General features: G+C 37.4%; 1 protein-coding gene across 14 annotated transcripts in view; it reads left to right on the forward strand.

Annotated features, from left to right (window-relative positions):
• The window catches only part of DST (dystonin), a 438,529-nt gene that overhangs the window by 292,174 nt on the left and 130,566 nt on the right, over window positions 1–15,789 (forward strand). For 10 of the 14 annotated variants that reach the window (XM_081039430.1, XM_081039437.1, XM_081039438.1 and 7 more), the window contains 7 exons: window positions 4,193–4,321; window positions 6,554–6,642; window positions 7,820–7,955; window positions 9,024–14,489; window positions 14,617–14,766; window positions 14,907–15,122; window positions 15,309–15,458. In XM_081039430.1, coding sequence (XP_080895556.1) covers window positions 4,193–4,321; window positions 6,554–6,642; window positions 7,820–7,955; window positions 9,024–14,489; window positions 14,617–14,766; window positions 14,907–15,122; window positions 15,309–15,458 — 6,336 coding nt within the window. The remainder of the gene's footprint in view (window positions 1–4,192; window positions 4,322–6,553; window positions 6,643–7,819; window positions 7,956–9,023; window positions 14,490–14,616; window positions 14,767–14,906; window positions 15,123–15,308; window positions 15,459–15,789) is intronic. The other 4 variants (XM_081039432.1, XM_081039433.1, XM_081039434.1 and 1 more) reach the window with 1 other exon arrangement.

Genomic DNA, 15,789 nt, shown 5'->3' on the forward strand with positions numbered 1-15,789 from the left:
AGCGAGAAAACTGCAGAGCTCAAGAGAATGCTAAGCTCTGTGAAACAAATATTAGAGAACTTGAAAGGCAGCTTCAACAATATCGTGAGCAAATCCAACAAGGGCAGAATGTGGAAGCAAATCATTACCAAAAATGTAAGAAACTTGAAGAGGAGCTGGTAGCCCAGAAACGTGAAGTTGAAAACCTGAAGCAAAAAATGGATCAACAGATAAAGGAACAGGAACATCAATTAGTTTTGCTCCAATGTGAAATCCAAAAAAAGAGCCAAGCCAAAGACTGTACCTTTAAACCAGATTTTGAGGTGGCAGGGGAGGGTAAAAACTCTGGAGACCTCCCCTCTAGGAACACAGGACAGCTTCACCAAACGGCCAGATCTCCTCTGCTGAGATGGGCTCAAGAACCACAGCAATCGGAAGAAAAGTGGCAACATCAGGTTGTTGAGCAGGTACCCAAGATACCCAAGTGCTGGCTGTCAGGGGCTCCAACAGAGAAAGAGAAAAGCCAAAAGTGTTACTCTGAGTATTTTTCTCAAACAAGCACCGAATTACAGATAACTTTTGATGAGAAAAACCCGATTTCAAGACTATCGGAAATAGAGAAGATAAGAAATCAATCCCTGTACAATTCCAGACCACCTGTTAGATGTCATGATGACAAATGTGAAATGAACCTGGTGAAGCTTTTGGCACCCTTAGAGGTATAAACTGGATTCTGAGACCTTATCAGCTACCTAATGTCAAGTTTCCTCTCTCGTTTCCTTTCTCTGCTAGACCAAATTTTTTAAACAATGTTGAATGGGATTGATTGGCTCTTTGTTGTTCTGACTGAAAATAATGCTATAATTTTCTAGTGATTTACTGGAATCTTTACTACAAATTATAAGTCTTTAATGTTTAAATGCTTGAGATTAAACACACCGATGTAATGGTTATACTGTTATAGCTATGGGATTATAGTTTGTAAACTATGACCAAAAACAAAAATCTGGAAAAACTAAGAAGTTAACCTTAAGTTCTGATGCATTCTCTGGGCAAATTTCATCTCAGTTTATTTTAAACGTACTGTTTTAATACCTTAATTGTCATCTAAAGTAAACTTCAGGCTCTCAAAATAGTATTATTTGTTCCTGAACTCCTCTTTGGTTTGAAATTCTTCTTCTCTTTACTTATCTTTTTCTAGAAATTATATTTGGATTAAGAATGGGTAAAGTGATGCAATGTTCTTTAGATGACTTTTAATGTCTTATAAATTCCTGTTACAGATAGCTAAGAACAAGCAGTATGATATGCATACAGAAGTCACAACATTAAAACAAGAAAGGAAGCCAGTTTCCAGTAAAGAAGAATGGATACTTGGAGGGTGCAGAGCATCTGGTGGATTCAAGAGAGGAGATTTCCTTAAGAAAGGCTTAGAATCAGAGACCTTCCAGAACTTTGATGGTGATAATGCATGTTCGGTTAGGGATGAGGAATTTAAATTCCAAGGGCTCCGGCATACTGTAACTGCCAGGCAGTTGGTTGAAGCTAAGCTTCTGGACATGAAAACAATTGAGCAGCTGCGACTTGGTCTTAAGACTGTTGAAGAAGTTCAGAAAACTCTTAGCAAGTTTTTGACGAAAACCACCTCAATTGCAGGGCTTTATCTAGAATCCACAAAAGAAAAGATTTCATTTAGTTCAGCAGCCAAGAAAATCATAATAGACAAAATGATAGCGTTAGCATTTTTAGAAGCTCAGGCTGCAACAGGTTTTATAATCGATCCCACTTCAGGTCAGACATATTCTGTTGAAGATGCAATCCTTAAAGGAGTTATTGACCCTGAATTCAAAATTAGGCTCCTTGAGGCAGAGAAGGCAGCCGTGGGTTATTCACATTCTTCTAAGATGTTGTCAGTGTTTCAAGCTATGGAAAATAGAATGCTTGACCGACAAAAAGGTAAACATATCTTGGAGGCCCAGATTGCTAGTGGGGGTGTCATTGACCCTGTCAGAGGCATCCGCATTCCGCCTGAAGTTGCTTTGCAACAAGGATTGTTGAATAATGCCATTCTACAATTTTTACATGAGCCATCGAGCAACACCAGAGTGTTCCCTAATCCCAATAATAAGCACGCTCTGTATTACTCAGAATTACTGCAAATGTGTGTGTTCGATGTAGATTGCCAATGCTTTCTGTTCCCATTTGGGGAGAGGAACATTTCCAATCTCAATGTAGCGAAAACTCATAAGGTTTCTGTAGTAGATACTAAGACAGGAGCAGAGCTGACTGCGTATGAGGCTTTCCAGAGAAACCTAATAGAAAAAAGTACGTATCTTGAGCTCTCAGGGCAGCAATATCAGTGGAGGGAAGCCACGTTTTTTGAATCCTATGGGCATCCTTCTCATATGCTGACTGATGCTAAAACAGGATTACAGTTTAATATGGATGAGGCTGTAGAGCAGGGAACAGTTGACCAAGCCTTGGTCAAAAAGTATCAGGAAGGCCTCGTCACACTTACCGAACTTGCTGATGCTTTGCTGAGCCGGTTAGTTCCCAAGAAGGATCAGCAGAGTCCGATCGCAGGGTACTGGCTGACCACTAGTGGGGAGAGGATCTGCGTCTTAAAGGCCTCCCGTAGAAATTTGATCGATCGGATTACTGGCCTCAGATGCCTTGAAGCCCAAGTCAGCACAGGGGGGATAATTGATCCTCTGACTGGCAAAAGGTACCGGGTGGCCGAAGCTTTGCACAGAGGCCTTGTTGATGAGGGGTTTGCCCAGCAGCTGCGACAGTGTGAATTAGTAATCACGGGGATTGGCCATCCGGTCACGAAAAAAGTGATGTCAGTGATGGAAGCCGTGAATGCAAATATCATAAGTAAGGAAATGGGAATCAGATGTTTGGAGTTTCAGTACTTGACAGGGGGATTGATAGAGCCCCAGGGTCACTCCAGGTTGTCAATAGAAGAGGCTCTCCAAGTAGGTATTATAGATGTCTTCCTTGCTACAAAACTCAAAGATCAAAAGTCCTATGTCAGGAATATAATATGTCCCCAGACAAAAAGAAAGTTGACATACAAGGAAGCCTTAGAAAAAGCTGATTTTGATTTCCACACAGGACTTAAACTCTTAGAAGTATCTGAACCGTTGATTACAGGAATTTCTAGCCTCTACTATTCTTCATAAGAAGATGTGTTAGTTCCTGTGATCTGTCTAGAGGATGATGGTACCAGTTAGATGGTATCAGTCTAGTAATTGTGTCCCTTGCTCAAAGCACTATTTCTAGAAATTGATGACTGTTTAAGAGAGGATAGTTTTTAAATGTAAAATAAGAAAAGATTTACTGCTCTAACGATGGTTCCATTTAGCTTTGAGATATATAAATTTTTTTCAAATCTAGCCCACACTAAAATAAAAGTATTGTACCTAGAACGTGGGATAAGCTTGATGACGTCCAGCAAGTTCAGCGCATCTTTTCTTCAGAACTCTTCATCACTGAATGGACCCAGCCTGATGTTAGTGTTCCCGTTTATAAAATGATTTATTACACTCACTGAAAAAGCACTTCAGAAAGCCCCATGGAATCAGAGATGCCAATTCCCACAGCTCCGAGGCTATCGTGTTTCAGATTACCTTAAAAAATAAGAAAAGTTTGTAGTTTTTCTGTATGTAGTAAACTTCTTTACATATTCAATGTTTACCACAATCTCTCATTTCTAGACTTGGTGATTAAAGTAGCACTGTGAATGGATTGTCTGTTGAAGAGGGGAGAAAGAGTTTTCTTCATTCTAAGTAATTTTCATATATGTGTGTACACATTCTCTGTCCTTGAAGCTTCCCATTTCCTCAGACTTTTCTGTCAAGACTATTGTGATTGTAATGCTAAGGCAAAGGCAGCAATTCAAAGATTTTCCAGTGCTTCATGAAGAAAATTGAGGTGTTTTTTTTTTTAAATTTGTCATATTGATTGACCAGCTGGGAGGTTAGACTGATGATTAAAGAATGTTTATCACAATTTCCTTTGCTACCGTAACCTTTTTTGGAAGTACATTTGCTATGTGATACAATAAACATGGTTAAGTGAATGAATAAAAGATTTCAGTAACCTGTGTGTGATGAAAACACATTTTTACATTCTTGTTTTCTGTGGAGAGGTCAGATTAATAGCTCAGTCATTTACCGGAATATCTTTTGTTACTATTCACACCTGTCAGAAGTCACTGGAAGAAGAAAAGAAAGAGCATGTTGAAAAAGCCAAAGAATTACAGAAATGGGTATCAAATATCAGCAAGACTTTGAGAGATGGAGAGAAGGCTGGAAAATCTCCGCTCTCTAAGCAAAAGGTATTCACTGAGGTCCTTGTTAATAATATTGGGTAAATTTACTGAGAAGATGCAGTCCACTTAAAGAAAAGTTTTCCTTACTTTCCCCCCATTTTTATAGGCAATTACAAGTGAGGATCAGGGAAGTTAAGTAACTTGCCCAGTGAATCACAGTATGTGGCAAGCAGGCAGAAGGTGTTTCTGATTCCAAAGCCTGAACCATATATATCAGTCATATTAGCAGTAAACTAATGTTATACTGCTTTTCCTAATAGTCAGATCTGCTTCTTGAAGGATGACCGTGAAGAGGACTGCTGAAGAGCAGAGCCATCCTTTTTATGCCAAGAATAAATCCATGCACTCTGTATCATAGATGTGTGCAGTCTCATTCTTAAAAATATAAACAAAAACTTGCAACAATTATAGAAATACAAACTAGGATATTAACATTTTTGAGGGTTGAGCTTGGTTGTGCCTTTCTGGACATTTTACATTTTATAAAGGCGTGTTCTCCAGGCAGTCACTGGAAATTCTAGATGCTTTCCCTGACTTAAATGGATTCTTCAGTTCTGTAGGCAATCTTCTGTACCCCAGCTCCTTGGCACTGGCTGGATAGTTCCCACTCCTGAGTTGTTTGTGCTCCATGGTGTCTATTGCACTGCCACCACTTGAAGCTCCAAGGGCACTGCTTGGTAAGGTGTAAATTCCAGGATTGCTGCTGCTGCTACCAGCATTGGAATTACTGCTGTATTTATAAAAAAATTCCCATTAAGTGAAGCAGCATTTTTCTTGAAAACTTTTCCTATACTGCCGTCCTGCCCCTTCTTGACCTATGGATATCGGGGGGCTATTATTACCTATCATTAGCTTCTCATTTGTCATCAGTTGACAGTCATTGTGGACATAATTAAATAGAGGAAAACTTCAGTCTTGTTTAATTTTCCCTATGATGTGAGGCAGATGTACCTTATCTGTGGCTCCCCCTTGGAGAAGTTTACAGGCCTGACTATGTATTTGAATTATTCAATTGAAATATAGCCATATTAGCTCATAGTTTTGTGTACTATATTTCCTATAGTGTAGAAGAAATAAGAAGTTGGAACGCAATTGCATTTGGTGTTTTAAACGCAAGGCTTTTCAAAGTTATGCAAATATTTAGTTTAAAATATCCTCATCCTTTTTTATCCCCCTTGTCAAATATGAAGAGAACTAAAATAGGGACGTTAATCTTAGCAAGGATTTCTTGGGAGACCAAGTTTCTTTTGAGAAATGTGGATTATAAACCCTTGGTATTTTCTCATTCTGTGGTATTTAATTCTCCAAAATTTCACTAGATCAGTTTTAGACCTAGCAGACATAAAAGTAAACAGATACTTTTTAAAATGCAGATCACTGTCTCAATTATAAACTTCTAGTAACACTTGATGATCTGTCTGTTAAAAGAATTTAAGGCAATTTGATGTGAATAATGCATGCCTTTCAAAATATCAATATGACCTCATTACTACCTATAACCATGACAAATAGACTTTAAATTGACTCTAAATAGAAGACTTTTGGGGGAAAAGACACCTTTTCTTTGGCCCGTCACTTACTCTCATTTCTGCCCATTTAAAAGAATGGCAGATAATTTCGGATATTAGGTATTCAGAAATGAGACACTGATGAATGAGGAAAAAGTGTTACGACCTCTTGCCCTCCTCAAACAGATCAATTTTATTCCTTTGACCGTCACAGGCAACTTTCACTAGTGAAAAGCTTAGCAATAAAAATTATTTAATTTTGATTAGGAGACCTACAGAATATAACGGTCATCGTAGTTTTCTCAAAAGGAGCCTTGTATCTGGGAGTTTGGGGAAGGAAGATCCTCGCTGGGGGTAGTGTTCCTCAGTCATGTGTATTTTTGTTTACTGTGATGTACAGAGATGCTGAGCCTCTAGCCACCTGGGGTGTTAAGACGACCTTTATTCATGGTTAGGCTGGGACACATGCGAGAACCAGATAATGACGCATTATTCTTTCCTTATGAAAGTGATAGTATTATGGTTAGAGAAGCTTTCCTTAATAATTCATTCTAAATATAAAGTATTCTTATTCAGGCCTATAGACTGATTATAAGTAATGGGTTTGACTTGGGTCACCTAGAAAATAGATATCGTTTGGGTCTTGATGACAACTTGATTCGTTTTTAGAAATTACTGTTGTCTCGTCTTCATGAGGGGCAAGTGTGAATGTGTTTTCCTTACCTTGCAGATTTCCAGTGAAGAAATATTAACCAAGAAGGAACAATTATCTGAGGCACTTCAAACCATGCAGCTCTTTTTGGCCAAACATGGAGACAAGTATGATGGTTTTCATTAGATCTTTTATTCAATGTAGGTAATTGGACTTAAAAACATTCAGCAAAATAGAAAATGGTAAATTTTAGTTGAGGTTTTTAAAATGGAACTTAATCACAAATTTGCCTAGTAATATAATTATGTAAGATTATACAGTTAGCAGTTGTCACTTTTAGTCTTAACAGAAGTCTGAAATGGACTTATTATCCCCATATATTACTGATAAGAAACAGGCTCAGAGAGATTAAGGATCAATAGCTAGTTGGTTGTGAAGACTTCAAGCCAAGTCTTAATACAAAGTAGTACTCTTTGAGGCTTACCTTTTGGAAAATGTGTGTGAATATCTTCTTCATTTTCTTATCCGAGACCTGTGGCAACCTGATTTCTCATATTTTGGTTCTACTTTTTGCAGTAAGGCACTTCATATATTTTAGCTAATGCCTCAGGCAGGGAAGGAGTCTACCCTTTTCTTTTTTCTTTCTTTTTAAAGTATTCTTTCTCTTTTTTTAAAATACTTTTACTGTGGGTGAAGACTGAACATGTAAAGACACAATGGCATTTTTAAACCCAATAAGTAGTGATTTCAGGATGTAAACAGCTGCAAGCTGGAAGCATCTCTGTGGTACTCAAGACTCCTCCCCATCTTTAATTTCAGAAATTGTCTGTAGATTTAAGGATTTGAATCTATCCTTTTCTTAAACCCTTTTTGGCTGTCCTCTTTAGGATTATTCCATGATGATTTTATATTGTACCGTAGAGAATCAGGTTAATTTCCTTATAAATTTCCTCTTTATTCATCCTTCAGCTTAAACAAGTTTCATCTTGAATAATGGTACCTTACTGTCCCTTTCCCATGTTGGGACTAACAATGAGATCTTTCCCTCTTGTTACTTTAGAAACTTGTATATGCTAGAGAGGTGCTGCTTTGTTAGTTTACATCCTGTCCTTGAGTCCCTTTTTAACACAAGAGAAAGGTTCCTAGGTGTATTCAGGGCCATCCTTAATTTCCACATACAGCCATTCTAAGACCTAAGCAATCTGTCTATGAGGTGTTATTTTATTGTATGATGGTGTGCTTATTTAGACAAGTATTTTACATTGCAAAATCATTGAGCCTAATATGTGATCTTTATCACTTGAAGACTTGCATTTCTCTTTTCATACTTTCTGCTTATTCTAGAATGACAGATGAAGAAAGAAATGAATTGGAGAGACAAGTGAAAACTCTTCAAGAAAGTTCTAATTTATTCTTTAGTGAATCTTTGAAACAACTACAAGAATCACAAACCATAGGAGATGTAAAGGTAGAGGAGAAGGTAATTTTTTATTGAAAACATGAAGCTATTTCAGAATTCTCAGTTTTATTGCATGATTGCAGAAATATATGTCAGTGGTAAAGAAATGACCTTGAATTGTGTACATGGAAAAAACATGGATGGAGTTTAAGTATTTGGCGATTTCAGTGTTTATTAAATGCGATCTTACACTTGCTGTCATCAGTTTCTGTGACATCTTAATCTCTGTCTTGCATGGTAAATGAAAGAGTCATTCATTTTTCTAACTCTTCTCTTTAAAAGCCATTCTTCTACTGCTACATTAGGTGTTTTACCGTATAAATATAACGATATAAAATAGCCTGTGAATCATCTCTGAAGGTGACATTGGAGTGCTATGGGATTTGTTTGATTTTTCAGATATCTATGAGATTTACTTGAGTGATACTGGGCCACACGTTATAGTAAGGATGCCATAGCATCTTGTTACAAATGTAATAGAAATCACTTAAAATTTGGCCTGTTCTTAAACTCTTATAACTTGACAATACGTGGTCACAATATTCAACACAGTGTTCAGTATTCAGAAAGTTATCTCTACTTTCATTTCCCTTACTCCTGGAATTCTTTACACATTATTTTGGGGGTATGTAACAATTTTTCTGGTTCATTAGTTTTTGTCTGAAGAGGTCTGTATGCTGTAAACATCAATAGCATGGGGTTTGATACTCTTTCATGTTAGTAGACTAATCTCACCCAGTTGCAGAAAGCATGATGGCCTTCTAGGTATGTGTTCTGTTTTCTTGCTATCATCATTGACTCTGTGGTGTCCTCACTAACCTTGTTAATGTACATAATATTAAGTTTTCAATTCACAGATGCATGTTGTTTTCAAAGCTTTTATCACATCCTGTGCTGTTGAATAGATCACTGACATAGATCACTTGTGCATTTGAGGTGCCTAACTTTCACAGCATTGCCACGCTTTGGTAAGTAGAGGATTTTCATGTTGAAGTGTATTCTTTATTTAAAACATGCACATGGAGTTTCCTGAAACTGGGCCCTCCCCAAACCGCAGACTGACCTGAGAATTTTGTGTTTCCCTTTCAGCTGGATAAAGTGATCGCAGGCACTATTGACCAGACAACTGGAGAAGTCCTTTCAGTCTTTCAGGCAGTTTTAAGAGGCTTCATTGACTATGACACGGGAATCAGGTTGCTTGAGACACAGCTAATGATTTCTGGTCTAATTTCACCAGAATTAAGAAAATGTTTTGACCTCAAAGTTGCTGAAAGTCATGGCCTCATTGATGAACAAGTCCTGTGCCAACTCAAAGAACTAAATCAAGCAAAGGAGATTATTTCTGCTGCATCATCTACCACAATCCCAGTGCTGGATGCTCTGGCTCAAGGCCTGATATCAGAATCCATGGCCATTAGAGTTCTTGAGATACTGCTTTCTACAGGCTTTCTAGTTATTCCAGCCACAGGAGAACAACTGACCCTACAGAAGGCTTTCCAAGAGAACTTGGTTTCCTCAGCATTATTTTCTAAAGTCCTGGAAAGGCAAAACATGTGTAAAGATCTTATTGATCCATGTACCTCTGAGAAGGTGTCCTTAACAGAGATTATACAAAGAAGTATTTTGCAGGAAAACACTGGGATGCGGCTACTACCTGTGAGACCACAAGAAGGAGGCAGAATAACATTAAAATGTGGAAGAAACCTAAGCATTTTAAGGGCAGCTCATGAAGGTCTCATAGACCGGGAAACCATGCTTAGGTTATTAGGCGCACAGCTTCTTTCTGGAGGTCTGATCCATTGCAACTCTGGTCAAAGAATGACTGTTGAAGAAGCTATGGCAGAAGGGGTGATTGACAGAGATATTGCTAACAGTATTCTAACCTATCAGGTTCAAACAGGTGGAATCATCCACTCAAACCCTGCTAAACGTTTAACTGTAGATGAAGCAGTCCAGTGTGATTTAATAACTTCAAGCAGTGCCCTTTTGGTACTGGAGGCTCAGCGAGGCTACGTTGGACTCATTTGGCCTCACTCTGGTGAAATATTTCCCGCATCTTCTTCCTTGCAGCAAAAAATGATTACAAATGAATTGGCATACAAAATCCTGAATGGTAGGCAGAAAATAGCTGCTCTCTATATTCCAGAAACTTCTCAAGTCATTGGTTTGGATGTTGCTCAGCAGCTAGGAATTATAGATAATAATACAGCATCAATTTTAAAAAGTATAATACTTCCTGATAAAATGCCAGATTTGGGAGATTTAGAAGCTTGTACAAATGCCAGAAGATGGCTCTCGTTTTGCAAATTCCAACCATCTACTGTTCATGATTACAGGCAAGAAGAGGATGATTTTGATGGAGAAGAGCCAGTGGCAATTCAGAGCTCAGAACAAACTAAAAAATTGTTCCTGTCTTATTTGATGATAAATAGCTATATGGATGCAAATACAGGACAAAGACTTTTGCTGTATGACGGAGACTTGAATGAGGCTGTTGGTATGCTACTGGAAGGCTGTAGTGCAGAATTTGATGAGGACACACCCATAAAAGAAGATTCTGATGTCTTAAGACTCCCTGGTGTATTTCTGAATAATACCCCAAGTAAAGAAAAGGATGAAAGTATAACTTCACCAAGTGATTTTGATACATATCATTGCAGAAGACCTAAACATAAAGAAATCCCTGAAGATAGAACACATGCCTCCGATGAAGAGTTTAATGAAATGGGAAGTAATGTTTTTAGTCGTGCATTTTATCAGTCAGGAGAGCTGGCAAATATAATAGCAAGAGAGCATAAAGTTAAGAATTCATCCAGTGTGAGTGTTCCCAATTCTATATCATGTTTAACACAGCCTGGACTTGGAGAAGTTAGCATGCTTCGCCAAGATTCTGAAAACATACCTAAAGATGGTGAAAATCAAAGTCAAGTTGAAACAAATGAACATGCAGATGCACGTAGTAATTCTAAAAACATTCAAAACTTTGCAAGTGATTTGATAACAGATTCTATTGTGAAATCAAAAACTAGTAGAATGTGTGATTTTAATGAAACAGAGATTGAAGATAATATAAATAAAGATTCAACTATCTTTGACTATTCTCCCAGGTTGAGTGCCTTGTTAAGTCATGATAAATTGAAGAATAATCAGGGAAGTTTTAATGATGTATACACTATGAAGGGCAATGGAAATAAATGTGAAGCCTCTACTTTACCATCCAATGACCAAACGATGTCACTGGGTCAAAAAATGGGAGAAAAATTGCAAGATCAGTTTCTGGGAATTGCAGCTATTAACATCAGTTTACAGTTAGAACCCTCTGGACAGAACTCTTTAAGTATTGGTTACAGTGATCCTCAGGTACAATATCACAACAACAAATATATTTCAGATACTTACTGTGAAGATGAGAAAATGAATGCTGCTTCCCAGCAGAAACCCGAAGACAAGCAAAACGAGTCCGAAGAACACTCGTATGCCACAGCTCTAAGGGATGATATTGATAATGCCAATGCATCTCGTGTTTGTGGCACACCATTGCTTGAAGAAATTGTTAGGGCTGATGACTATGAAACGTCACTACTGGATGATCAGCAGAGTGACATAGACACAGATACTAATAGCGATGATGATTTTTACGATACTCCCTTGTTTGAAGATGATGACCATGATTCTCTGCTTCTTGAAGGTGATGATCAGGATTGCCTGCAACCTGAGGACTATGATGCTCTGCAAGAGGAAAATGACGGGGCTGCTTCTCCTGGTGATGTTTTCTATGATGCTCCAAAAGGGAAGGAAAATTCTCTAGTGACTCAGGAGGGACTGCTTGATAATTTAAGTGTGAGGGGAAAAGCACAGACTCCTCAGGATTTTCTCACAACTATTGAGAAAGCTGAATTAGGTCCTCATGAAAGAACACATTTAAATTCAGTTGACTCGTACAAGGTCAGTGAACAGTTGCTGGAAACCGTATCAGAAAAGGAAAGTGCAAATAACTTTGAGAGTGATGAGTCTGACTCGTGGACTGATGATGAAATTGTAGGAAGAAAAGAGAGCTTCAGTGCATCCTTAAAATTTGATGACAATGGCTGTTGGAGAGAGAGAAGAGAAGAGTATGTAACTGGACAAGAATTAAACTCTGATACTGATCTAAATGAGTCTCTGCAAAATGAAGAAAGTTATGGGGATTATATATATGACAGTAATGATCAGGACGATGATGGTGGAGATGACGATGATGATAAGGAAGGAGTAGGACATGAGAATGAAAAGCCCATATGCCAAGATGAGGCTGCTGGTAAGGCTATCCAGCTGTGTGCCACCACAATGGATGAAATGGAAACCAGCTATGGAAATCAAAGTATTAATAAAATAATTCAGCTGGATAAAAAGCAAAATTATAGTTCTTTAGAAAAGCAGCAAAATATAAATGTTTTACAGCTAGAATCAAGTAGTAAAAGTAGCTTAGTTACTGAAAGAAACAATCTTCTGGAATATACAACTGAGGTTGTTAGAAAAAGCAAAGAAAATCTGTTGAATCATGAGATGGCCCTTAAAGATACATTGCTGCCTATCAGTAAAGACACCAAATCAGAACACACCTTTGGCGCTGTAGATATTTCACATAATACTACTAACAATGCAACTTCTCAATTAGACAGTGATCTAATGAACATAAAAGTTAAATTTATTCAAGGGCCAGAATCTACTGACTTGGGGAAAGGTGAGGAATATTTTGAGAATGTCATGCATCAAGTCGACTTATCTCTTGATAAAATCATTTGTTCTGAGCCTGATTTAATAGGAAAACCTGCTGAGGAAAGCCATTTATCATCCATGGTAACTGATAAAGATCATCAAGGAAATGGAAGAGATCTAATTAAAAAGAGAGATGACAAAAGCAATATATTAGTAGAAGATGAAACATCAATTCATAAAATGTGGTCAAGTGAAAGAGAGGGACTTATAGAAGGTCTAGTAGGAGATAATAAATGTCTCAAACTTTTGCCTAGTGAAAGTATAAGGGAGAGTCTTGATTTAGTTAATAGTCAGTTTCCACAAATCACAAACAATGAAGAACATAATCAGAAAGGAAGTCTTAAAAAAGCAACTGTAACTCTTAAAGATGAACCAAAGAATCTACAAACAATGGTTAGCAAAAATCCTGTTCAATTTGAAAATCTTGAAGAAATATTTGACTTATCAGTTTCCAAAGTGATCCATGACATTACTTCAGACATTACATTGTCTGAAGGGAATACAGGTACTGAGAAAGATTTATTCATCGATGGACCCGAGAAAAAGCTCGATCTCTTTACTTGTTTAAAACATTGTGCAAAAAATATAACAGCAAAAGATGTCCTGAAACCAAATGAAGATATCCCAAGCTCTACTTTAGTAGCGTTCCATCCCGTGAAAGAACAGTTAGAATTAGGAGTTGATAATGCCGAAGAGAAGGCAACGGTTACCCAAGAAGGCTCACCTGTAAATGAGATGGTTCAACGGAATGACCTTTGTACTAAAGGTGTCTCAGAAGGAGGAATGGAAATTCCTCAGTTCACACCAGAAAGAAATGAAAGCACCCTTTCAGTCTTACCACTTCGAAATATGGAAGCCCTTGGGGAAAATACTGATATTGTGCACTCTGGACTCTGTGCAAATGGAATAAGAAATGATAACTCATTAAGGACTGACTACTCATTCTTAGAAATTAACAAAAACAAAGAAATAACTGAGCAACAATCACTAAAAGAACAAGCCTCGTCTCCAGGATTCCAAGAAAAGGAGGTTCCGATACCAGAATTATCTCAAGTATTTGTTGAGGATGTAAAGGACATCTTAAACAGTAGATTGAAAGAAGGTCATACGAATCCTCAAGAGGTGGGAGAAACTTCAGCCTGTGCAGACACTAAAATTTTAATTCAAAGCTTAATGAAAAGGGTTAGCACATCACAGCTGGTGAATGAAGCATCCAGTGTGCCCAGTGACTCAAAGATCAGTGACTGTACTGGAATTTCTCCTGTGAATAACTCACCAGAACTAAGAGCAGAGATTAGAGATGATCCATTGTGTATTGCAAATCTTAAGTCTGAGCTTCTCCTTGATATACTTCAGCAAAATCACTATAACCCTAAAGTTATAGGAGCATTTGAATTGATGAAAGAATTAACTCAGACGGAGTATGATCTAGAGAAAAGAGGTATTAAATCTGAAGTACTTCCACTGCAACTTGAAAATATTTTCTACAAGCTGCTTGCCGATGGATATTCAGAGAAAGCAGAACAGGTTGGAGAACTGAATCCAAAACTATCTACTACTTCTGAGATGGTAGATGAAAAACCACACATTCTTGATGATCCTAAAAGCAAAGAAGGAAACCATGGTCCCCTTAACTTACAAACTATAAAAGAAATTGGACCAGAAAACTCGACTGATGGTGCATCAGCCTTGCCAAAAGATGAGAAGTTGGAGGAGCAATGCAATGATTTCCAAAACCATTTGGAGTGTATTTCAGGGTCAAAAGAAATGACTTCTGGAAATAACTCAATGGAACAAGTAAGTTGACTTTACATTTTATATGGGAGTAGCTGTTTGAGACATTGGGGAATAATCCCATACATTGTATTTGCTTTAAAAACCTGCATAAAGACTATTGAATTAAAATATCCTAATTTGTGTTTAGTTTTCCAATGAGTTACAGCAGTGTCTACAGCACACATCCAAAATGCACGAATATTTGGCTTTGCTTCAAGATATGAAACCCCCCTTAGACAACCAAGAATCTCTAGATAACAATCTGGAAGCTTTGAAAAAGCAGCTGAAACAGTTAGAGGTAAGAATTGTCTGCTGCCTGTTAGGGATGGTAGTCAGCTAATGTTAATTTGGAAAAATAAGCAGAGCACTTTTATGTTTTGAATATTAATTATATTTGTGTGTCTCACTAAATAGTTGGGGGATATATATTTTTTGCAGACATTTGAATTGGGATTGGCGCCAATTGCTGTTATTTTAAGAAAAGACATGAAGTTGGCCGAAGAGTTTTTAAAGTCTCTTCCCCGTGACTTCCCCAGAGGACATCTTGAGAAATTAAGTATAAGCCACCACAGTTTACAGAATGCCTTCTCTTTCCTCAGCAACGTGTCTTCAGAAAGAATGAAACAAATCATGCTCGCAATTGACTGTGAAATGGTAGGCATCAAAATATTCCACACTGAGTCAAATAGGAGTTTTGAAGAAAATTTGATTATTTAAAAATTTAGTCCTAAGATGAAGTATTTTATTTTCAGAGGGTTGAGCCTTTCAAACAGAATCACCATTTGTAGGAATTTGAAATTTGGGGACAGACAGAAATGGATACACAATTTTGTTTTCTAGTCAAAACTAGCAGTTTCCCATGAAGAATTTCTGCACAAACTTAAGTCGTTCTCACATTGGATATCAGAGAAGAGCAAATCTGTGAAGGATATGGAGACTGTGAATGTTCGAGATACCGAATGTATAAAGAAAAGTTTGGAGTTACTCAAGGCAAGTATCAAAATAAGTCAGACAAAGCAAATTTAAAAACTTGTGGATTTAGTATAACAAATGTTTAGAAAAACTACGACTTTGCCAAAGCTATAAACTATTATTTCCTTTCTTTGTCTCTGCATGATGTTGGTTCGTAATTGACGCAACTATAAAATAATCACGACTTTATGGATGTCATTTTGATGCTATCCCAACTGCTATATCAAACTCTTACTACCACTGATATGTTGCGATTTGTATTTGTGTATTTATATATAAGTCAAATCCATAATAGCATAAATACATCATACTCTGAGTTGTATTTATATATTAGTCATTTTTGTCGTGC

The sequence above is a fragment of the Rhinolophus hipposideros genome, assembly GCF_964194185.1.
Source record: "Rhinolophus hipposideros genome assembly, chromosome: 3".
NCBI lineage: Eukaryota > Metazoa > Chordata > Mammalia > Chiroptera > Rhinolophidae > Rhinolophus > Rhinolophus hipposideros.